The sequence below is a fragment of the Sminthopsis crassicaudata genome, chromosome 1, assembly GCF_048593235.1.
Source record: "Sminthopsis crassicaudata isolate SCR6 chromosome 1, ASM4859323v1, whole genome shotgun sequence".
Lineage (NCBI taxonomy): Eukaryota > Metazoa > Chordata > Mammalia > Dasyuromorphia > Dasyuridae > Sminthopsis > Sminthopsis crassicaudata.
In genome coordinates this window covers 448,963,252-448,989,265 of record NC_133617.1, presented here as the reverse complement: position 1 = coordinate 448,989,265, position 26,014 = coordinate 448,963,252, and the positions used below count along the sequence as shown (strand labels likewise).

The following is a 26,014-nucleotide window of genomic DNA, read 5'->3' as shown; positions in this document are numbered from 1 at the left end:
GAAACATATAGGGGTGATTCAAAGCGAGAGGTGGGAGAATAGAGGAGTCAAAGAAACATGGAAGTCAAGGGGGGAAAAAGGTTGAGTTCAGAGAAAGTTCTAGTTAAGAGAGAGATGAAATGTAGAATGAATCCTTTTTAGGGGAGTCACTAATGAGGAAAAGATCCAGAGTGAAAGTTTCCCACAGATAATCAACTAAGACAGACTTAGATCTTCTCAGCAATGTGGTGATCCAAGACCAAAGACAAGGTGATCCAATAAACTTAGGATGGAAAATGCCATCTGCATCTGGAGAGAACTAAGGAGACTGAATACGGATTGAAGCATCCTGTTTTTACTTTGGAGAGGGTGCTTTTTCTTTCTCATGTTTTTTTTTTTTCCCTTTTGTTCTGTTTTTTTCTTTCACAATATGACTAATATGGAACTATTTTTAAAATGATTGTAGTTGTATAATCCATATCCGATCTCTTGCTGTTTTAGCAAGGGGGAAGAAAAGGGGAAAAAAAAATTTGAACTTGTGGTGCTTGCAGCACCAGGGGGCAGCCGCGTGAAGGCTGGGGTTTACCCGGTTTATAAGGCGCAAAGTAGGCGGGCCCAGATCACCCATCCCCCACCCACCCACACAACTTTGAGGCGCTGGGCGGCGCTGCCAGGCGCGCAAGAAGCATGTGGAGGCCCAGGCTGGGAGAGCTGGCGCGGGCAGTAGTACCGCGGAGGCCCTATCGAGCCGAACTGCGTACCCTGCAGCTGCTGGAGCTCAGGCCAAGGAAGGCTGGGTTCTGCGGCCTCCCGGCCCGGTTAGGCCCTCTGACTCTGCAAGCAGGGGCCGGAACTGTGACCTCTTGGTCTCCGGGACAGTTGGTGAGTATGCATCGTGACTGCGGCCCTGTCTGCAGGATCAGGTGACGGGAAGGACGGGGGCGGGGCCTGGGGAAACGGGAGGGGTGGGACCGATGGAGTTGGAGAGGAAAACCTGGGGAGTGGGAGGGCTTGGTTAAATGAGAAGCGGGGGGAGATCTGTGGAACAGGAGGGGCGGAGTTTCTTGAACGGTGGCCAGACCCCGAAAGTGTCTGGAGCATATTTAGCTCTAAACTGCCCTAAGTAGAATAGTCTGAATTCTCTCTCCCTGACACTTAATGTCCGACGACCCCTGTCTTTCCTCCATCTCCAGTCTTCTTACGTCTCCCTCCATGTATCTCCGTAACTTTGCAGTTCTTGTACCCCCATTTCTGGAGTTCCCTGTTTTCCTCCCTTTTACCTCTTGGTGAGGCTTGAATTGTGCAAAATTGACTTTTCTTTTATGTGTTTATGTTTGTTGAATTCATCTTGTAATATAGTTAATATTTATATAGCGTTTTAAGGTTTGCAAAAGCTCTTTCAAATATAATAACATTTACATTGTGCTTACTATGTGCAAGCACTGTTCTAAACGTTTCATATTCCGTCCTTTGATCCTCGAAAGAGATGGGGGGACAGGGACAGGGATGGTAAGATCCTATTGTTATCTACATTTTACAAATTAATTGAGGCAAGTCTTTTGGGCTTAACATCTTGCATGCTTATCTTTTGGGTTCCTCTGGAATGTAAATTCCTTGAGGGCAGGGGCATATTTTTTTTTTTTTTTTTGCTTCAAAAAACCTGTTACATATTGTATCTTTAATAAATTCGGGATTACTGATTGATTGGGATTTAGTTTCCTCTTCTGTACAGAAGATTAAAATAGATCATCTGTAAAGCCAGTCTATTTTTAGCTCTAATATTTCATGAGTATAAAATTCTTCATTGGGTGATTATGAAATCATTAATTCAGCTTCTTTACTTCTGGCTGAATTCATCACAATTCCGTGATCATTTCCTCCTAGGTCTTATTTCACAAAATTTTAATCATTACAACTTTGAACACTCACTACATACACAACTAATGAGCCATGATTTTTTCTATAAAGTGTGACTTCCCACAAATAAAAGTTGGTTTTTTTGTTTGGTTGTTGGGGTTTTTTTGGTGGTAGGAACCTGCCATTCTATCACTGTAGAAAACTTACTTTTGAAGATAATTCCCTCCATTGATACAGAGTAACAGTTTCTGGAAAATTTAGAGTCCTAGAACATTCCGGTGAATTTAGCAGATAAATGATTTTAATACAGGCACACAATATGTGCCAAAGTTAGGATTTAAATTCTTGTCTTTCTAAAACTAACCAGTGCACGGTCTTCTTTATTTAATATTATTATAGGGTTGGTAAACAACTTCCATGAGGCGGGCAGCTTGGTGGCTCGGGAAGGCCTGACTTCAAATCTAACCTCAGATACTTATTAGTTGTCTGACAAGTCACTTAACCTGTTTGTCTCAATCCACTGAAGAAGGAAATGGCAAATCACTTCAGTATATTTGCCAAGAAAACTTCAAATGGGCTTATGAAGAGTTGGACAAGGCTGAATGACTAGACAACAATAATAGCAGCAGCAACTAATATAATATAAAAATTATAATATAATAATAACTGACTAATATACTGGAGACTGTTATGTATTTGCAGTACTGTCTTCCTCATATTCCTTATCTTTCCTTCCCATCCTCAATCTATCTTTTAGGATTAAAAAAAGAAAGAAAGAAAGCAATAAAAATAAAGTATCTTCACAAAACATACAAACAAAAGCCTGCTGCTGTTAGTAATTGTTAATTAGTAATTAAAGTTAATTAATTGTTAATTAGTAATTAAAGTACTTAACAGACTGCTTTGCATAGAGGTGCTTAATAAATGTGTATTATATTGTTTAAGTATAAATTATTCCACACCTGCTTAGGATTTAGGTTTATTTCTATATTTCATCTCCCCCATTTTTATTAAGCAATTAATAGTTGACATTTTATATACATATATATGTATTACTTTTAAGTTTGCAGAACTTAGAAACATCCTATTTGAGCCTCATTGCAATCTTTACGAGTTCATTTCATAGAGGAAAATAAAGCTCAAAAAGCTTAAGACATGGGAATGGGAAGTGAGGGAAATAATATATATATATATATATATATATATATATATATATATATATATTTTATATAACTTTTACCAAATGCTAGACAAATATGAGCTCATTTGATCCTCACAGAACCTCTCAAGGTAGGTGCTCTTGTAATTCCCATTTTATATTTGATGAACATAGAGATTATGTGCCCAGACTCAGACAATAAGAGTTTGAGGGCAGATTTGAACTGACATCTTGGTTTCAGGTCCAGGGCTCTGTCTACTGAGCCATTGAACTACCCCACCTTGGTCACCAAGCTTTTAAGCCTTAAAAGCAGTCTCTAAAGCCACTTCTCTCATGACTTCAAATCTAAAGCTTTTCTAGAAGTACTGGAACATTCAGATGTCCTTGTCACTTTATTATTTCTGAAAAGTATTTCACATGTATTTACAGTGACTTTTTTTTTCTTTTCTTTATTATTATTATAGCTTTTTATTGACAAAACATGTGCAGGGTAATTTTTCAACATTGATCCTTGCAAACACTTCTGTTCCAACTTTTCCCCTCCTTCCCTCTATCCCCTTCCCTAGATGGCAGGCAGTCTCATACATGTTAAACATACAGTGACTTTTAAAGCAACTATTGACAAGAAATCTATAAGAAAATGAACAGATCTGTCTTTTGAGTCATGAACTCCTCTGACAATGTGGCAAACACTATGAATCCCTTCACAGAATACTGTTTAAGAGAAGTCTCTGATACTCACAGAATGACATTAAAGATGGCCTATCTTTCTATGTAGTGTTTTGTAGTTTATAAAACATGTTTTTCAGAAAGTCTTTAGAGGAAGATAATGCTAAGAGACAGGTAAGTAATACATTCATAGAGCCATGGACTTTGGTGTGAGGAAGACCCCAAATTCAAATCCTGCTTCAAGACACTTAGTTATGTGACCTAATCTCAACTTCAATTTCTTCATCTGTAAAATTGGAGATAATAATAGCATGTACGTCATAGAATTCTTGTGAGGATCAAGTGAGATAATTTATGTAAAGACATTTGCAAACCTTACAGCACTATATAAATATTTATTAATAATATTTATATTTCCAAATGAGGAAGCTTATTTCCAATTAAGTGACTTGCCCAAGATAACCATATTGCTTGCCTTATTTTTTGTTTTTGTTTTTGTTTATGTTGTTTATCGTTGACTAGTCATTTAATCTTTTTCTTAAAGACTAACAGGATGCTTGATGCATCCAGAAAGAACCTGTAGTTCTCATCACTAGTAAGTTTTCCCTTCTGTTGAGCTCTCTTTGACTTTTACCCATTGGTCCTCTTTCTGTTCTTTGGGACCAGGGAAGCCAAGTCTTAATTCATTTTCCACATGAGATAACTCTTTAAATATTTGAGAAATATTTCTCTCTTGTTTTCATGGCTAAATATCCCTAATTCTTCAGCCCATCCCCTCTACCTTGTGATCCTCTTCTTCTAGATCCAATCTAGCTTGTTATTTCTTCCTCAAAATGTCATGCTTTACTACAGGAAGTTCTTTCTCCATGAAGCTTTCTCTGATTCTCCCCCAACTGGAACTAATCTCTTCATCTTCTTAAGTTGTTAACTGCTTGAGGACAGTTTTACATTGCATCTTGAATTATAGGGGGATTTTTTTTTTCAACATTACTAAAGTTTACTCGTTTTGGTAATAGGGAGCTGTGATTTCAATAGTATAGAAAACTCCCGAATGAGGAAATTCCTTCTTTCAATGCATGTTGTCACTTCCTGTGCAACTTCTTATTTTAGAGAATTGCAGAGGGTTAAATGCTTTGCTTAGAGTCACATATTATAGGTCAGAATTGAGATTTTCTCCTAAGTCTTCCCATATCTGAGGCTAGATCTTTATCCACTATGCCAAGCTGTCTCTCTTTTCTCTTGGTAATACTTGGTGATAAAAATAAGAATAAATTTTTCATACATTTTAACACTATCAGCTTCATAAGTAGAATGGTGGTAGTTCTATAATGGTGCTTGGTATGACTCAAATATATACCAAAAAAAGGTAATAATTATTTATGTTATTCAGAGTTCTCAGTTCCAAGGTTTCAAAGGCCAGATTCCAAAGATCAAAAAGCAGAGTGTTCATCTGATGAATTTGAGGAAAACAGGAACATTGGGTGACAAAAAGTAAGTTGCATTACCAGTGTTTATCATTTGTCATTATTCACTGGTCACATATCATTACTCACATACATCATTGTGGTAGTACCACTATCATTAAGGATAGGCTTTTTCACAAATCTCCTGGGATTCCAAGACTGAAATCATGAGTGGAAAAAAAAAATTGAACTTTAGCCAGAGAAGAGCAATACTGTAGGGATTAAGTAAAACCTAAGAAATAATCTCAAAATAAGTACATATAGAACCTCAAAGAAAAAGAATGGCATTTTCATAAGAACTCCAAGAGGAATGGAAAAAATGAAGCAAGACGTTTTTGTTTTTATTGTTGTTGTTTTAATAAAATTAGAGCACCTATGGAAAAAAATTGGAAGGAGAGTAAACTACATAGAACAGAGAAAGGTGGAAAAATGATCCAAGTAGTAGACATTCAGAAAAAATAAAATGGAACAATTAAAGATCAATGATTCAATGAAACAACATGAAATATAAAAACAAAGTCTAAAGACTGAAAAATTAGAAGAATATATGAGAAGAATATATCAAAAACAACTGACCGTATAAGGAAAGATAATTTAAGAATTGACTCTTTGTAATAAGGGATGATTCTCAGGGAGATGATGTAAGTAATATAAAAACAAAGGCTGTCAATAAGAATTAATTTCTAAATCAATACAGTCCCAAAAGAATGTTTATTTATAATTAACTAAAATTTTATTGGTATATTTTAAATATAATCCTGGCCTGCCCTCTCCCTAGGAAGCCATCTTTCAAAACAAAGAGAGAAAGAAAAAAAAGAATTCAAGCAAAGTAACAAACACAATGGTGTCAGACACCAATAGATTCTCATCTGCCTCCCAGCTAAGCAGCTAAGTTAGCAGCTAACCAGCTAAGCTAAGGTTCATTTTCTTTTCTTTAAGTACAAACTTTGGAACATGTGTGTGTTTTTATGTGCAAAGGTTTTCTATAAGAAAATGTTTTCATCTATATATTGGTGTGTGTGTGTGTGTGTGTGTGTGTGTATTTTGTGGGCAAACGTCAGTTTATTCTTATTTTAAATCAAAATAAAGAAATGAACTCAATGTAAGATTAGATTGAAGACTGTCTTGTGTTGAACTAAAAAAACTTTGTTTAAAAGTCTAACATCAGAGTTAAGTTTATATACTATTATCATATTATTTTAAACATTATTTCATCAAAATGTTATTTAAATTACAAAAATTTTAAAATAAAAAAGTTAAATGTGAAGTCTTGCCGAAAATATAAGTATACACGGTCTTGCTAGATTGATTTTTTTCAATTCTTACAGAATGTTCCACACAAAACATTTGTAATTATTCCATAATAGTATTTAGCATTTATATAAGTATCAGAAGAATAAAATTTAATATTTTGCAATTATATTTATATAATGTAATTATAATTTGGAGCTTGTCAGGGTAAATGTTATTCTTGTAGTTATTGTAAGCACTTAATGTGCAAATCTAAAATAATATCCTGAATGGTATATTTAATTACCCTGGGAGTAATTTTCTGTGTTGTTATTATTGAAAGAGATTCACACAAAAAAGTTATTAGGTTGGACTACCTGACCCTGGAGGGTTTTTCCATTTCTGAGAAGCCTTGTGTGTGGTAAGTCGGGATAATTTAGCATCTTTATTCAAAAGAAAATTAATAATCTGAAGACACTTGGCAAGATCACAGTGTGGGTGTCACTTAGTTAAATGGTTTCTCAACAGCTTGTCAGTGATTTTCTGGGGGGAATCAAATCCCCACCTCTTTATTGGTTGGCAAAATAAAGCTTAAGAAGGAAAATCAAATTCTGATGGACGTGGCTCTCTTCAACAGTGAGATGAACCAAATCAGTTCCAAAAGAACAGTAATGAATTGAACCAGCTACACCCAGTGAAAGAACTCTGGGAGATGACTATGAACCACTACATAGAATTTCCAACACCTCTATTTTTGTCTGCCTACATTTTGATTTCCTTCACAGGCTAATTGTACACTATTTCAAAATCTGATTCTTTTTGTACAGCAAAATAACTGTATGGACATGTATACATATATTGTATTTAACTTATACTTTAATATATTTAACATGTACTGGTCAACTTGCCATCTGGGGGAGGGGGAAGGGAAAGGAGGGGAAAAGTTGGAACAAAAGGTTGAATAATTACCCATGCATATATCTTGTAAATAAAAAACTATAATAAAAAAAAATAATAAAGTGTTGGTTGGTGACACCATTAAAAAAAAAAAAAAAAAAAAAAAAAAAGGAAGATCAATGTGTGGCAAAGCATTCATTACCTGTAAACTCCCTGTGCATCTCCTCCCTTCATTGAGTAGTCTTTATTTATTTATTTATTTTTTTAATTGACATCTATATATTGTTTTTAAAAAAAAAAAAAGTAGTAGTGCAGATTGGTACTGGTAGAGGAAATTTGTTTACTCATTAGAAATCTTCTACAAGTCTATACTTTTAAAAAAATTAAAAATTACATGTGTATGTACTTTTCCATCCACAAGTTGTTCTTCCATCCCTCAGTAGATTATAAACTCTTGAGAACAAGGACTGTCTTATTTTTGTCTTTTTATCCCAGTACTTAATAAATGCCTATTTCTTTGAAAAAAAATTTAAAAAGAAAATGCTTTCATATACATTCAATAAACACTTGTGGATTAAGTGATCTGACCATATCATGTATTTACCAATTTACTTCCAATAGCCTCTTTTGGATTGTTAGTTTTTAAGTTGAACTGTGCAAATCCATTCTTTTAATATTTAATTGTCCATTTAGAACTTGTGGTTTTTAGTTCCTCTTAAGAAATAGGAAGATTTATAGAATTTCTAAAATCTCTCCTCCAGCTTCTAGTTATTTTGAGAATGAAAAATACTGAGCCAACATAAAGTCATAATCTTAAAGAGTAATGGTTTTGTCACAGTCTTCTTGGTCTTCAAAACTGTTTCTAAAATCACAATTTCTGAATGGGAATAAATTTCAGAAATTATTTAGTCTGGTCCTATTATTGGAGAGAAGAAGAAAGTTGGTTTGTTTGGTTTTTTTTGTAATATTTTCTTATTGTTTTAAAAATTTTATTAATTTGATACTGAGTAAAATGATTTTTGCTAACTGTATACTACTCTTTTTTTCTGACATCTGCAGCTCACTAGATGAAACCACTTATGAAAAACTTGCTGAAGAAACATTGGACTCCTTAGCATATTTCTTTGAAGATCTTGGAGACAAGCCTTACACATCCAAGGAATACGATGTTTCATTCGGGGTATTTCTCTTCTTACTTTAATTCTTCTGACCCATTGAAACAACAGTACATTGAAGGACTCTTCAGTAAATAAGACATAAGATCATAGATTTTGAGCTGCAAGGTGCCCTGAGAGGTCATCCTAGTCCCACCTTCCCATTTTACAGATAAATTACCGAGAGGTCAGATGACTTACCAAAGGTCACACAGGAAATAAGTACAAAACCAAATTTTGAACCCAAGGTTTCTCTAACTACAGATCCAGAACTCTTTCCACCAGCTTCCCACTTAGAAATCACTTTAAGGAAAGTAGCTCAGTGAATCTTTTTATAAAACATCTCCCTATGTGACTTGGAAAAAAAAAGAATTAGAGGTCTTCTAAGAAGATATCAGAGGCCTTCTCTGCTAGGGACAGTGGAATTTGATAGTGTTCTTCTCATGTTCTCAGGGAATTGTCAGTAAGATACAATCCTACTAAGCAATAGTACCAAAGTCAACAAGCCTTAATTTTTTGCTACATTCAAGAAATGACTCAGAAAAAAGTCTGTTAAAAATTAACTGTACGTGTGAACCAATCTAGCAAATATTAAGTGCCTTTTGTATACAAAGGAATCTAAAACAACAACAGAAGCTTATATTTTAGTAGGATTTTTGACATAGATACAGATAAATGAATGCATAATTATTCGAGGAGAGAATGAGCCAGAAGAACTAGAGAGCCCAGGAAAAACTTCCTGGAGGAAATTACCTCAGAGGCAGCTCAGGCTTCTAAGAGACAGAGAAGAAAACAAAAGTTATTCCAGGTATGTAGCACAGCCTCTTCCAGAGGCAAAGATGGAATTTGGAAATTTTGGAAAAGTGTTCTTGCTACCTGTTGACTTTTAAAATGGTTGTTTAGAACTAACTCAGCATTGTGCATACAGGTCAGTTTGGTCAGAATATGGGCAGAGTACCTGAAGGGAAATAATTTTAAATGAGTCTAGAAATTCTTTCTCAACTTCTGATTGAGTAAGCAACCTTTGGAGTACTTCCCAGATTAATGGTTTGAAATTCTCTTGCTTTTTTTCAATCTTGCCTAATTTGTAAACTTTAATACTAAACCAACCTTAGAAATAAGAGCTGGACTAGATGAGTGGAAAAGAATACGAATCTTATGTATTTGTGTACCAGTCTCTTTCCATGAAAGAGGGTAAATTTAAAAAAATATATATTCATGAAGGATTAGTTTTTTCATTAGTATAAATTTAATACTAAAACTGTTCTTAGCTCACAGGCCATACAAAAACAGCAGGCTGGGCCTGAGACACATAACATTAGCTATGGAACTTGGGCAAGTCACTTAACTCCAATTGCCTCAAAGAACAAAAACAAAGCAAAGCAAAAACAGGGTACAGTTTAGATCTGGTCTAAAACCTTAATTTCCTGTTCCCTGATGTGGACTTCTGCCAATACATTCCCCAATCCCTTTGTACCTTAATATAGCATCTTAGTCTAGAGTAATAGCAGAAAACAATTCATCACCAAGGAACCAACTTGATGATGAGTTGTTGTGTTGTTTTGGTTTGGTTTTTAATTAGATAAGCTAATTCTTGAATAATATATCCATCTGTGGCCAGAGTCCTACGAAAAGTCTTTGGAACTTGATAGGACCTGACAGCATATGTTCACTGGCATTACCTTTAAAAATACAGGATCACCTTTATGCTACATTGAAACATTAGAAAAGGACTAAAAAAGTGAATTAAATCAAATACAGTTTGGCCAACACCCTTAGGAGCTTTGGAGAAAGGCAGCCAACAAATCACTTAAAAAACTTAAATTGATTTTCAAAAATGTTGATGTTATAGTCTTGACCCTATACAACTTCCTGGTTCCCTGTGTCATAATTCAGATGTCGTCTCCTCTAAGAACCCTTTCCTGATTTCCCACTTCTAGATGTAAGTGATCTCTCCCTCTTAGACCACCATATTACTTTTTACCTTTCTATTATACTTGGGGCAGCTAGGTGATGTAGTGGATAGAGCCCTGAGCCTACAGTTAGAAAGACCAGAAATCAAATCTGACACCACACACTTACTATGTGATCCTAGGCAAGTCACTTAACCCCTGCCTGTATAAAACTGGAGAAGGAAATGGCAATCCATTCCAGTAACTTTTCCAAGAAAACCCCACAGATAGTATCAAAAGTCAGATGTGACTGAACAATGACAACAATAATTGCACTTTCATACTCCACCTAGTATAGAAATTATATCTGAACTAACTCTAGATCTAGGCTCTATTTGGTGTGGCAGCATCTTTTTCCTCATGGATAAGGAGTCAGCTTTAGAACTGGTAGTACTGTATTCAGTACTGTATTCAAGGCTCACTTCATACACATACAACTATGTGACCCTGGTAAATCACTTAAACCCTTGGGTCTTCCAAGCAATTCTCTAATAGAGGAATGTCTAACCTTTTCTATGTCATCAACTTCCTTGATAGCTTGGTGAATCGTGTAGATCATTTCTCAAAATGATGTTTTTAATGCAGAAAACAAAATATGTAGAATTGCAAAAGAAATACAGTATATTGGAATAGTTATCAATACTAAGAAATAAAAATTCTCAAAGACTACAGAATGAAAAATTCTATTCCAAGACTACAAGATGCATAGTTGTAGAATGTGTTTTCTCTCTGGGATTTCCTACACTGATGAAATCACAGTTCTAAATCTAAAAAGGGGAATCCTTGTTGAATGACATGGAAACCTTCTATCCCAACTTCTCTTTATCCCCTAACTACTCAATTCTCACTGCCTTACCTCATTCAATAACATTATCTTAGACTATAAAGCCCTTGAGGTCACAAACTGTCCCTTATCCTATGTTCCTCTTCCTATTTTAGCCATAGTTCTCTGCATAAAGCAGGTACTTAATAGATGTATCTTATGGCTAGGAATACTTCCATAGGATTATTGTTTATATATGGTATTTTGCACTAAGTTAAGATTCCTCAAATTGGATGGTGTTAGCCATTTGTGTTTGAGTGTTTAATAAAAGGTTATAACCACTAGGTGTCATACTTAGAAAAGGATATTTTCTGGCTTCTGATCTTTTTAATTATTGTTTAGTACTAATTCCTCATTGAGCAAGAGAAAATCCCCTCTTAATCGATTAATTTTTTTTGAGACCAGTTAATATCACAAAGCAGACAGTTTGTTTTAAGTTCTGTAATTATTTATAAGGATTTTTTTGAAGATCATCTTAGGTGCAAAAACAATATTTAATGAGTACCTTCCACTACTGTGTCCCTTCCTCTATCCCTACCCCACAGGAACTATCTAGGAGCTATGGGGACAGAATGAATAACTGTAAAATATCAGAGATGATCAGCTCTGCCCCTGGGCTTCATAGCCTAACTAGGGAGACTGACCAACATAAAAATATTTATATGATGACTTCACAGGAACACATTAAGTATTAAAGAAATAGGAAGTTGAGTACATGTATTCTTTGTCAGGCAAGGCATCTTTGAAGAAGAAGCTTAGGAAACAGGTTTTATCGACATAAAGGAATCTGACTTAGTAAAATAAAGCTGAAGGACCATTCTATATTCTATATTTTTAATTTATCTATAACATATATATACATATATGTGTATATATATATATGTATGTGTGTGTGTATATATATATATATATATATATATATTACCTATATATGAGATCTCCCCATTAAGGTAAGTTTCTTGAGGACAGGGATTATCTTTGCTTTTTCTTTGTGAACCCAGCACTTAGATGGTGCCTGGCATACAGTAAGCCATTAATAAATGTTCTGTTTTTGATTGATAGAATTAGAGATAAGAACTGAAAGGGAATTAAGGGATCAGCTCCTCTAATTACATTTTACAGATAAGGAAATCAGGGCCCATGGAGAGTCTAGCTTAAAGTTATGAAAGTAGTAAGTGACAGAGGTGATATATAAATGTGTGTCCACTGATTCCAAGTTCAATGATCTTTCCATTGTACCACATTGCATCCATTGTGGCCTTTAAAAATTTTTTTTTTCTGAACTCCATGAACATCCTCTGCTCCCTGCCCCCCCCCAAAAAAAGGATGCTTCCATGTACAGGGTAAAACAGGAAAATATTATTTATATAAAACCATAATTCTTTGTTATAGCTTACTTTTTTCAAAAATATATAATAATTTAATTTGTTACTTTCAGAGCAATCCTGCCTATCTGTTATCTTCTGAATTTCTTTCTGTTCTCTTTTGTGCATTTAAAAAAATGCTTCAACGACCTGCTTTTTTTTCTTTTTCTTTTTTCTTTGTAGGCAATCAGGGTTAAGTAACTTGCCTAGGGTCACACAGCTAGTAAGTGTCTGAGGCCAAATTTTAATTCAGATCTTCCTAATTCCAGGGCTGGTGCTCTATCAACTGTGCCACCTAATTGCCTCATCCCCCACTTTTTGAAACAACACTATCACTAGCACTTCTCCTTTCCAGTGGGAGGGAGAAAGTAGAATCCTGGTAACAAATAGGCATAGTCAAGGAACACAAATCCTTTATGCAAAGTATTTTTCCTCTAGTGGACTCACACTGGAAGACTTTATTTATTTATTTGCTTATTTATCATCTTTTTATTTTTCCATTGTAACAAATATGAATAATCAAGCAAAATTAATTTCTATATTGGTCGGATCCAAAAATATATGTCTCATTCTGCATCCTGAGTCTATCCCATGCTTATCAAGAGATGTGTAGAAAACTTCATCATTGATCTTCTAGAATCTTGGTTGGTCACTTCACTTTTCAGAATTCTAAGTTTTTTGCCTTTACAATTTTGTTGTTAATTTATATAACTTGTTCTCCTGGTCTTTACTACCTCTGCATCAGTTCATAAAAATCTTGGTTTCTCTGAAACCATCTATTTGACAATTGATTATTGTACAGTAGTATTCTATTACATTCACATATCATAATTTGTTTAGCCATGCCCCCTTCTCCCTCTTTAGTTTGCAATACTGCACTTAAAGACAGCTAAGTAACTATCAGAAAGAATGATGTGGTCAAGAAGACCTGAGTTTCAATTATTTACAGCATACTTACAGATACTTACAAATTCTGTGACTTTAAACAAGTCACTTAACCTGGATTTGCCTCAACTTTCTCAGCTGTCTATTAATAAGAATAGGTTATTGTGAGGATCAAATGGGATAATATTTGTGTAGTGTTTAAAACAGTGCCTGGCACAGAGTAGGCATTATGAAATGCTAGCTGTGATGATGATGATGATGATGATGATGGTGGTGGTGGTAGTTGTGGCAGTGATGATGATGACTACTCTGTATGTAGAGCCTTAATAATAATAATCTTTCCCTGAAGCTTACCTTCAGAACTTCATTATGATTTCTAAAAGTTAAAACAGCAAATTAGAAGATTTGGAAGTTCTTACCTAAATCTTAAGAAGCTTTAGAACTGGGCCTAGGGACAGATCCAACAACCAACCTAATTAGATTTAGCTTCACCACCCATTTATGCAACTCTTACTTTACTCAGAAGTTTAGATAAAATATATTTCTTGCCCTATTGAAGCTTATATTACTGTAATAGAATGTACCAAAATAAGTAATTCTTATACACAGTAAATACATTGAAAAAATGAAAAACTCAGTGCTATATGAGGTCAGAGGGGAAGCTTAGTAGAGATGATCTTTGAGTTGAGTTTTAACAGACAGATGAACAGAAAAATGAAGAATACCTATGAAGGTATGAGTGACTTGCATCTATTTGCAAAGCCTTTACATGTAGTGCTCTCTAGAAGATAAGACAGAGAATAGTTCTGTTTAGTTAGTAAAATACATTGAGGAAAATGAATGAGATAAAGATAAAAAGATAGGACCAGATTATAGAGGCCTTGAATGCCAAGAAAAGAAGTTTTAAATTTACTTGCTAGGCAGTTGAGAACCCCTGAAGACTTTCAAGCAAAGAAATGACATGGCCAAATCTCTAGATAAGGAATATGAAAATAATTAATATGAGTTGACTGTAGTGTGAAGTATTCATGATGACTCATTAGTAAGTTATTACTAAGTTATGTAGGAATTATGGTTTGCCTTCTGAGACTCATCTTTTAAGTAGTTAAATATGCACTAATTATAAATTGAACATTGTAAATATTACAAATATTTAAAACAACTATTTTTATTGACAAGTCTTAGCCAGGTTGCCCTTGATCAAACAGAGAATTGTCTAGAATAACTTAGGCTGAAATTAGAATTGAAGCAGTTATCCAGTTAGATCAGGTTAAAAAAAAAAAAAAAACTGTGAGCAGGTAAAAAATGATTATAGGCAACTTCCAGTTTTCTGTAACAGATTGTTTGATTTGAGTTGTTTCCTGCCTTCAAACTGGGTCTTCTGATCAAAGGAGGCCATTTATCTATGCTAGTGCTTTTTCTTTAATTGATGTGAATAATTGAGTCTTGATTGTAGCACTATAGAGCCAAAAATCCATGTACTGAAAACCCTTTTAAGTGCTTTGCTTAACTAAATTATCCATGGGAGATTTTACCAAATAACACTGACATATCCATATAGAATATCACTATATCATTGGACCTCTACTTTGATTTTTTTTTCCAAGATGATCTAGACTCCTATAAGATTGGGGTAGTGAATGAAAATATGCCTGTTGGTATGATCCTCTATTCACTAAGTTGGAAACTGACATATTGTCTAAATATTATTGATGTATTCTTTGGAGTCTAAAGGATGCTTGTAGCTGTTTTTGTTTTTGTTTTGTCCCAGGCAATTACATGTGGAGTATGCTGGCTCATCTGTGACTACTTCTACAAATAACTTATTTATAACAAAGTTCTTATTTCTGTGCCCACATAAACAGTTCTTCCAGTTGACCCTCATGTTGGGTTACTCTGCCTTGCAAGCAGTTCAAACATCAAAATGCTTTAGTGGACTAAGAATTAGTTCTTCATTTCCCTCCTTTTTGTTGCTTCTTTTAGAAGAGCTTCAAATTACAGATAGACATATAATGGGAAGAATTGTATTCATTCACCACAAACAGCAAGAAGTATATGAACTGTAATTGAGAGTTGGAAGCAAAGAGCATGTATCCATTACTTGGATTACCTGAGCTTTTCTAGTATCAGGTGTCAAAAAATTTCCCTGACTCTTCCAACATGATAGTAAAATCTGTTGATTGATGAAATACAAAATTAGAAGAAAAGGTTACCATAAAATCAATTATGTCTTTAAGTGAATTTTTATTAATCATGGCCCATAAGGTAGAAACCACAGCTCTGGTGATTTGTTTTCCTAATATAGTTACTATCACAAATTATTACCTTTTTCCCAGATGTTCAGACCTGAAATCCATGGATACGGAAAGATTTTAACCTGTGATCTACTAAAATATTTTTTTCAGAGGACTAGTGGGAAACTAATTGAACATCCTTTTTAAAAAAAAAAAAGGTTGACTGTTTTTATTATACATGACTTTCATTTCTTAGCATAACCATATCTTTTCCCCTCCCTTACCAAGGAGACATCCTTTCTAACAGAGAATAAAATAGGAAGAAATAAAAAGTAATTCAGCAAAACTAACCAGCACACACATCAACCAAGTTTCAGAATTTATGCAATGTTCCATATCCATCATGTACTTCTAACAAAGAAGTACTTTTCTCATCTATTCTCTTGAACCAGACAGTTAAGTACCCTTAGTTAAAACTACTTAACTCCTTTGATCATTATAATAGTAATGTTCAGTTTGATTTTTGGTTTTTTCAATTTATCATATTATAGGAATTGTGTTTATTTTCTTGGTTCTGATTATTTTTATTCTGCATTAGTTCATCTAAGTCTTCTTCATATTCCTTAGTCCTTACAGCACAATAATATTCCATTATATTCTATATACTCAAACAGCATAATATTCCATATTTTATATACTACAATTTGTTTAGCATCCACTTTCTTTCTAGTTCTAAGCCACCACAAAAAGTGTTGCTTTGAATATTGTGGTGGAATTTAGGACCTTTTTTCTATGTTTGACCCCTTTGTGTTACATGCCTAGCAGTAGGATCTCTGAATGCAACGGCAAGAAATTACTTTTTAACATCATTTTTCCCCTTCAATTTAATTCTTCAAAATAGTAACTCATCTTCTTATTTCCTGTTATAAATTTAATGATGGCATACTTCATATATACCTATTTAATAATGTATTAGAACTATAATTATGTTCAGTTTTACTTGTGACTATATAGTTATTATCAAATGATTAGTTGCATCTGAAAAACAAGCTGCTTGTGTTGTTTTTCCATGTCTAATAATTGTACTATTATTACTACTATCATTATTATTATTTAGATAGTTTGTTTTCATACTTGCAGAAATTTTTATAAGAACTATTAATAACAATTAAGTTACTATGGGTTTGGGAATTGATCCAAAGGAATAGGTTATATCCACATCAATGTTATAAAGATGTTTTCTTCAGGCCACAATTGATGTATAGTGAAGGAGACCCAGAAAATCTTTCATTGCCAATCTAAGAAAAATTTTATTTTTCTAATATATTTCTCCCCTATCCTGTACTTCCTCAGCACTGGCCCTTGAGTCAGAAGGGCCTGAGTTTAAATCTAGCCTTAATACTTAGCTGTGGACTCTGGGCAAGTCACTTAAACTCCAATTGATTTGCACAAAAAAAAAAAAAAAAAAAAAATTAAAGAGGCACAAGAGATGTGGAAATAAAAGACCCTATCATTGAAAGGTTATTTTACATTTTACTTTTATTTGTATTAGTATTAATTTTAATTTATTTGGAGGGCAAAGGTGAGTGAATAAGTCTGTTTCCACATGTGACTTGAAGCATAAAAGAAATGTCTTTTAACCATTTTAAAAAAAAAAAGTTTTCTAGTAACATGTGAAAAGATCTGGGGTTGGAGCAAATTCAAGGGGGTCCCTGGAGCTTCAGAGGTCTTTGCCATCATCCTCTCATACCAAAGTAAATGGTTAAGTGGGTCTACTCTGATATTTCCTTTGTGAGTAGATTTATATGATGAATTTTACATGTCTCATTTTATTGTCAGTTTATATATGCATTTTGAATCTCTGTGGATATTGCGATATAAGAACACTAGTAGGAGTATAATATTAGGTAGATTTTCCACATCTGTAAAAGTAAGGATCATCATAGCTACCTTAACTTGCATTTATACAGAGTTCTGAGCAAGGACCAACTGAGATTAAGATGAAAGTGCTTTGAAATTTGTGAGATATTATTTCTAAATCCTAAATCAAGATTGTTGTGATATCTTTTGTGTTCAAATATGATTGCAAAGTATTGAGAAACTAAAGGGGGTGTAGTAAGGGGAAGGAGGTCGGTTCAGAAAAAGGGGAAGGAGTGATAAAAAGAGGGAAACTACATCCCAGGAAGAGACATAGAAAATACACCATATCTGAGGGAACTTAGTGAGGGGGAGAATCATTGTGTGAATCTTACTCTCATCAGAAGAGGCTCAAAGAGTAAATAATTAACATATTTGTTTTTCAGAGAATTTTCTCTCACCTCATTAAAAGGGGGGAGAGGAAAAGGGAAAAGGAAAAGGGGAATAAGTGAAGGGACTTGGAGGGAGGGGGGAGGGATCCTAAAAAAAAAAAAAAAAAAAAAAAAGTATTGAGAAACTAGGAAATTCAAAGCAATTATGACATGATGCCAATTTTCAATTCCTCCCTTCCCCAAACATTAGAGTGGTGTTCTAACAGTAAAGCTGGGTGGAGACCTGGGAACCTATGTGATCAACAAACAGACCCCCAACAGGCAGATCTGGTTGTCTTCTCCATCCAGGTATGTAAGTTATTTTGTACTGGAAAAATTTACATAGGAACAAATTGAACTGCGATACACCTTAATACTTTCCTATGTTGTCCTTTCGCACTCTCTTTTCTTCCCTTTCCTGTCCCATATTAGTAACCAGCATAAAAGTGAATTTTCTTGTATGTTTATATAATTTATCTCGTGTACTAAGCAGGAAAATTAACTTTGATCGCACAATCACATTTTCCTTGCTGATAATTTGATTTTTGTAAATAGACATGAGGATACTTAACTCAAAAAAAAAAAAAAAAAAAACCGTGAGTAGGCAGTCTTCATCATCTCTGAATTAATGGCATGTCTATGTCAAAGTCTTATTTCGTTCACACTGTATAAATTTTTTTTATTTTTATATCTTTTGTTTCCACATTATCTTTATGTCATAAGTTTATCCTTCCTTCCTATCCATCAAACCAACCCTTGTAATGAACATTAGAGAAGAGGAGAAAAAAGCAGTACATCCAAAACAACCACTACCACATCAGTGATCTGAAGATATTGGTAAAGGACTCCCTGATCACACATACCTATCAGTTTCTGCAAAGTAGAAAGGAGTATTTTTTCCTCTCTTTGTCAGGGGCAAGGTTAATTATTAAACATAACATAGCTTTTAATTTCAGGGTTTTTCTCTATGCATAATACAATTTTGGTACCAAAATAAGTTGTACTTTGACCATTGGATTTGTTTTGCATTTCTCTTTTGGCTGCTTCAAATCTGGAAACCAAAGGTTAGCAGATTTCTATTTGTAGTATAGGGCAGTGAGTTTGACTAAAATGCACAAGAGTTTTAAAGGGCTGAGCACAAATTGTCCAGATCACTGAGTACATGCCCAGAATTTCTATAGATGCACATTTAATGGAGAAAAATAAGATAGGAGTAAAATATATGTTTCAGTGTAAAGGGTGCTATATTTTCCCTGCTCTAGTGTTTACCTTAATTTTTATTTTATTTTATTTTTTAATTTTTTTTCCCTGAGGCTGGGGTTAAGTGACTTGCCCAGGGTCACACAGCTAGGAAGTGTAAAGTGTCTGAGATCAGATTTGAACTCGGGTCCTCCTGAATTCAAGGCTGGTACTCTATCCACTGTGCCACCTAGCTGCCCCTACACTAATTTTTAAATATTAATCTAATATTAGGTAATATTAGGAGGTAGCTTATGAATGATCTCTTCACTAAAGTGAAGTGTTCCATCACTCTTGGTTATAAGTGAATTAAATAGCAGTCAGATATTAGTAAGCTATTATTCCCACTTCCTTCAGGCCCATAAATGATGTCTCAAATTCACATTATCTCTGGTGATTGCCTAGATTTTAACATTGCATTTGGATAAAAAATCTGTAGAATCTGTTTTTTTTCTGACTGACAATATAAATAGTTAATGAACTGGTCTTAGCATTAAAGAGGAGCAGAACAGACAGGGTAATAAAATTACTTAGCTCCTTTAATATTTCCAGACTTCTCCTTAAAATTAAATCCATCTTTTTTAATTCCAGTATTCTAAAGACTTTTTCAAAAGACTTTGAGACATAGCCCACGTGGGGGTTAGCCAGACGACTAGCATTTTTCCAGCACCTTGAACTGCTTTTCCTTTGTTATCTCATTTGAGCTTCACCTACTACTTTGTAGGTGCTAACATTATCTCTATTTCACAAATGAGTAAAATGAAGCACTAAGAGATGTCTTGTTCAAGGCCACACAACTAGTAAGTGACTGAGGCAAGATTCAAACTCATTACCCTGGCTCCATACCCAGTACTCCTTTCACTACACCACCCAACTGCCTATTTGTTATTGGCTAGTAAGGAATCTTTAAAGAGAACAGAATTAACAGATATCACCAAAGAAATATGTTCTCACAGTTCTAGTGAAGCAGGGGATGGAAGTTTGATTTTTAGGTGAATCAATTAGTTTCATCTTAGTCCATGGCTATGACTCTCACTTCCTCCCCATGGCCAGCTGTCCTACAAATTCATGCTCTTGTTCACAGCAGGAACTGAGGGAGAAAAATATGGTTGGATCACTGCAAATTCATCCTTATTATTGGAAAAACATCTCAGCCCACTTGGGCTAGCAAAAATGTATATGTCTGTAGCTTCGTCTCCATTTGCAGAGGATAATAGTAATAGTCATAGCAACTACCAAAAAAAACTCAGCTATGTCTATAAACTGAAAAAGGCCAAGCAAGCCCATGTTTTATTTGGATGTACATGACAGTAACATGATGCTATACTAGTCTTGCTCAGAAGTGTATTTCAGTGAGTAATACATTAGTGGAAAACCCAAGTAGCACTTTTCATCTGCAACATATGCCAAAATTTTTTTAAAGAAACTGCCAATAGTCTATGCAAGGGAAGTTACAAATACTATTTTTTTCTTTTAAAAATATGTTTTTCTAGTTTTCCCTCTTTAATCAAAATGTATCTCTCGATTATTTGATTTGGTTAAAAATCTTTCCAGGTACTTGCTCTGATATTGGTTCATTTACCTATGGAAACACAATGACCTTTTGTAGTGACATTATCTCTGCTGACCAGGTCCTCTATGTGATAGGCTAGAGAATGAATAGAAAGAAAGGAAGGGAAAAGTTGTACAAACACCAGTGTTTGAAAGGCATTGACTCTGAAAATATTCCAATCAGAGTGAAAGTAGTTGAATATTAATTACCATTTACTTGGTCTTTATGTAGTACTGAAAGAAAAATTTCTGAAAACTTGTTGAACAAGTTATACCCATAAATGAATTATTATCATTTTTCATGCAAACATAAAGGAAGGTTTGCCATCTATATTCCTTATGAAAAAGCTATAAGAAACAAAGAAAGGATAGCATTATGCTCTGGAAAGTAATTGGGGTACATAAGAAGATACCTAAAGATTTTCCTAAAGCATGAACAATTATGGCTAACCTAAAAGAAGAATTCAAATTCAAGAAATAGTGCACATAACTTAAGAATAAACAGATGAGGACCTAAAGGCAAAGAGGCAACAAACAAAAAAATTTCACCAGGGACCTGGGATTTATCTTTACCAACATAGATGAAGAATTCAGCTTTGACTTACAGATTGAAAGTTACCCAGGCCACTGAGAAATTAAGAAACTTGTCCATGGTCCTTCGGCTGGCATGAGTAAGGGGCAGTACTAATTGTTACTGACACCATGTTACCCAAGCCAGATAGGAAGTAAGGTAACTTGTTTTCCAAAAAGAGGCAGCAGAATAAGATGGCATGAAGAAGAAAAGATTCTAAATTAGGAAAACAATCCCCAAAAGAGGAAATTTGTCTCATAAATTATCACTTACTTATTCCAAAATAACTTATTCTTTAAATTATTCCTAAAGGGAGTGGGGGACAGATCTTTGAGAATTAATGGAACTGTGTAGCAGAAAAGGGGAGAGAAATACAACAGAACCCCTTTACAATTCCATTTGTTAGGGAGAAGGGAGATATTTATATTATAGGCTGAGAGTATAGCAGACTTTATATGGAGTTGTTTTTTAAGTGACATGCTTTGACTTTACTAACATGAGTCTGCTAGTTTGAAGACCAGTCTAACTAAATTTGAAGAAGCACATAACCAAGTTGTCTAAAGGGTGATTAGTTTTTGTGGCCATAACAATACCCAAAGACTGTTGTAGAGCAGTTATATGCCAGTCCTGTTTTCATTTATGTTGTAGTCATATATATTGTTTTCTTGTTCTATTGTTTGCTTTGTATATATTGTCCTAAGTTTTTCCATGTTCATCATACTCATGCATTTCTTATAGTACAGTCATATTTCATTATATTCATGTATCACAGTTTGTTTCTCTAATTTTGTTTCTAGTTATTTGCTATTACTAAAAAGACTACTGTAAATATTTTTGTGACTTTCTTATTATTGACTTCCTTGAGATATATGCAGAAGGATCTCTGAGCCAAAAAAGTAAAAGCATCTTAATCACTTTTTCAGCTTAATTCCAACCTGATCTCCAGAATGGTTAGTTCCTTTGTTCTTTTAAAATATGCATGCCACAATCCTTAAGGCAGTGACAAGTATAGCTCAATGAGAATTTAATAATTTTTGATGATCACTGGGGATGAAGAAGAATATGGCACTACATAATAGAGCTTTAAGTTTGCAAAGTACTTTACAAATATCTTATATCAACTTTGCCATTCTCTACTCAAAAGGTAGGGAAATGTTTCCTTTAGACAGCCTATCAGGCATCTTGATAAACAAGTAACTTCAGTAAGTTTTAATAGTTCACACTATCTCTGGCCTAGCCTATAGCAATCTACTTGACCCTCACCCCTCACTCTCTTTTAGAAGATTCCCCAAGTCATAGTCTGGACAGGGACCCCACTGGAAAGTGGCACTAGGACAGTCCCATCTTTTGCCATTTTCCCCATAATATGCCCACTTTAGGCCTGTTACCTATCCCTGTGCTATGGCTTAATTCAGCCAGGTTCAGCAAAATCAGTCATTTTTTTAAAAAAAAATCTGTATTTAATGGTTCCATAACCATGAACCACTACCCTCTTATCACCACCACCTCTTTTACGGAGCAGTGAGGAAAGAATTGTTATTTCATCTTATTATTATTTCTTCTTTAAAACAAAATATGTTTTGGGGGTTTGTAATTTTGTAACATCCATTTTTGACTGTTTTGTGATGGCTTTTCTTTCCATTTGTTTTCGTAGTCATTACATATACTGATTTCATTGCTCTTCTTACTTTATTCTATTCCTCAGTTCACAATAGTTTTCTGCTGCTTCTCTGAATTCATTGTTTTTTATAGCACAGAAGTCATCTGTTATATTTGTTTAACCATTCTTCAGTCAAAGGGAGCAAGGAAATACTGATTTTATTTCACCTTACCTTCCAAAAAGATGATGTGGGACCCAGTACCATAAATAAGTGAAGATTATTAAACACCACAGTATCACTACCCACAAGCTAAGGAGCCATGTTCTAATAAAAGGGAGATGAATTGGAAATTTGGCTGGGGTTGGGGGGGAGGAGCCAAGTAACTTCCTATGTATGTTGATATTTAGTAGTGGTCACTGTGGCAATAGGAAGGGTTATTTTCCATCTCTTTTTTCTTTTATTTGATGCACGTATAGTTGTTTTTGAGGCCTTAGTAAAGTCCATTTACTCCACCATCTTGCTAGAACTTCTCCTCAGCAAACTAGGGTACAATGAATTATTATCATTAAGAAGAAAATTCAGCACAGCTTGGTTTTTTTTTTCCTTTTCCTTTAAATCTTAAATCATTTTGTTCATGCCCAACATTCATGGCAACAGTTAATAAAATATCATCCTTAAAATATTAATCTTTATAAGTGAATCTAAATGTCATCTTTTGCTCCAGGTTTTTTGTTTGTGAAAAAAGAAGATACATAATAAAGTAAGTGGAGCAAATAATCCTAATTCCAAACAGTCATCAGCTTAGAGCTGCAGAAAAGGCAATGTCTCCACAGTTTATAATCAGTTTGGTTTATCCTTATTAACAAGTGCCTATATATATTGTTTTTACTGTGAAGAATATTCATTGGAATGTTACGTTCAATTCTCCCTTTTTTTCCCTTACTGATCCTAAAGAGGACTCTCTTCCCACATTCAGGAAACTCCCCAATTGCTATGTCTCATATACTATCCAGTTCCCAGAGCAGGATAGTAAATGAGAGGTTGGTAGGATGAAATGGCAGTCATTTTTTTACTGCCTTTGACTGTTTTTTTTAAAATTATTATTATTATTATTTTTTTGGCTGAGGCAATTGGGGTTAAGTGACTTGCCCAGGGTCACACAGCTAGGAAGTATTAAGTCAGATTTGAACTCAGGTTCTCCTGATTTCAAAGCTGGTGTTCTATCTACTGCACAAGCTAGCTGCCTCCAGTCTCTGACTATTTTATTCCTCTTTCTTTTTTTTTCTTTCAAGAGAAAAAGCCAGAAACACTCATTGTGGTAGCATTTTTACTTATTATATGAACTTTCTGTAGGATATAGGCTAATCTCACTCACTGTGTATGGTAATACTAAAGTAAAGCAAGAGGCCCTCTGATTTAATGAAGAGAGAACTGGAAGAACATGGTTCAGATCCAGGTTTTTCCCTTTTACTTCTTTGTGACTTTGACATCTCACATCATCCCTTTAGGCCTTAGTTTCTTCATTTATAAAATATCAGGGTTAGGAGTAGAGGAGTTTGAACTATATGGTTTCTGAGATCTTAGCTCTAAAGCTGAGAAAATACAGTTCTTCCCTCACTTCTGTTTTCAAAGGTGAGTAATATCTTTATTCTCCCTCCTTTTCTCTTCTGATCTAAAGAGAAACTCTTACACAGGTATCTCAGCATAATTCATACATCACAACTTAATATTTCCATTTAATTTAGTAAAAAAACCATTTTTAATTTGCCTTTCAAAGGCCCAGGCTCTGTCAGAAAGTCTTGAGTTCAAGTCATACTTCTGACGCTTTGCCTCACAACAACTTTGAAAAATAGTTGCTAGTTTTATCCTCTTTTTAAAATTGAGGAAACTGGGGCAAACAGAAGTTAAATCGCTAGACCAGGGTCACTGAACTAATAAGTATCTGAGGTCATATTTGGACTCAGGTTTTCCTAACTCCATGTCCAGCACTCCACTTTATCATCTAGTTGCCTCATATTAAGATATACTAGGCAAATTACTCTACAAAATTAAAACAATTTACAAAAGGAGCTGCTAGTCTTCATTGATTAAAGGGATTCACTCTACCTAGTTTCAACACTGCTGAAATTACAGTTCCAAACCATAACCAAAATTTACTAAATACTTATTGTGTCTAGACATTGTATAGATCTTCCAATTCCAAGCATTTTCACAGGCTCTCCCCAACATCTAAAATGCTTTCACTCCTTGTATCTACCTTTTGGCTTCCAACTTTCAATGAAAACCACACCTTCTTGAAAGAAGCCTTCTCCAGTCTCCTTGAAAACCTCTCCACAAAATAATCTCAGATTACCTTTGTTTCTCTTTTATGTAGCTAGTTCTTGCCATGCTCCATCCCCCCATTAGGATATAAGCTCCTTGAGGAAAAGAATGGTATTTTTGCTTTTCTTTGTATCCCCAGTGTTTAGCACAGTTCCTGGAACATACTAAGTTCTTAATAAATGCTCAATGATTGCTTGACGTGGGACAAAAGGTCCCATGTATTTCTAAATATCTATAGGGGCAATTACTTTATAACAAAACATCATCATGTTTCTGATTGCTTTGGGAAGCATTTCTGGGCATCTCTCTAAATGGGAATTCTCGCTTTTTACCACATATTTTCTACATGAAATGTATCATATAATTGTTTTGTCTTCTAGTGGTCCCAAACGTTATGACTGGACAGGGAAGAATTGGGTGTATGCTCATGATGGAATGTCCCTCCATGAACTGCTGGAAATGGAGTTTTCTAAAGCCTTGAAAACTCAATTGGACATGTCTTCCCTGGTCTATTCTGGAAAAGACACTTGACAAAAATCTAATTTTTAAAGATGTCGAAAGCTGTTGACAAAAAGTACCTCTCCTCCACAAATGAATTTCTTTTTGTCTTCTTATGTCCCACCTCCTCTCCCCAATCTAGCTTCATTTTACATGATAGTTATATGGTAAGAATATATATTTTTGACTTCCACTCTGGCTGTGAATTTCTTGAAATTGTTTGGTTCTATTTCTGTACTATATCTCACTTTTATAAACTTATAGCAAAGAAGAACTAT

General features: G+C 34.5%; 1 protein-coding gene across 1 annotated transcript; it reads left to right on the top strand.

The window, feature by feature from the left end:
* The first annotated feature begins 622 nt into the window (after positions 1 to 622).
* On the top strand, positions 623 to 26,014 carry FXN (frataxin). Its single transcript, XM_074280733.1, has 5 exons — positions 623 to 861; positions 5,055 to 5,155; positions 8,314 to 8,434; positions 18,166 to 18,263; positions 25,619 to 26,014. Exons 1-5 carry the CDS (start codon positions 667 to 669, stop codon positions 25,767 to 25,769), a joined length of 666 nt encoding a protein of 221 aa, XP_074136834.1. The 5' UTR covers positions 623 to 666; the 3' UTR covers positions 25,770 to 26,014.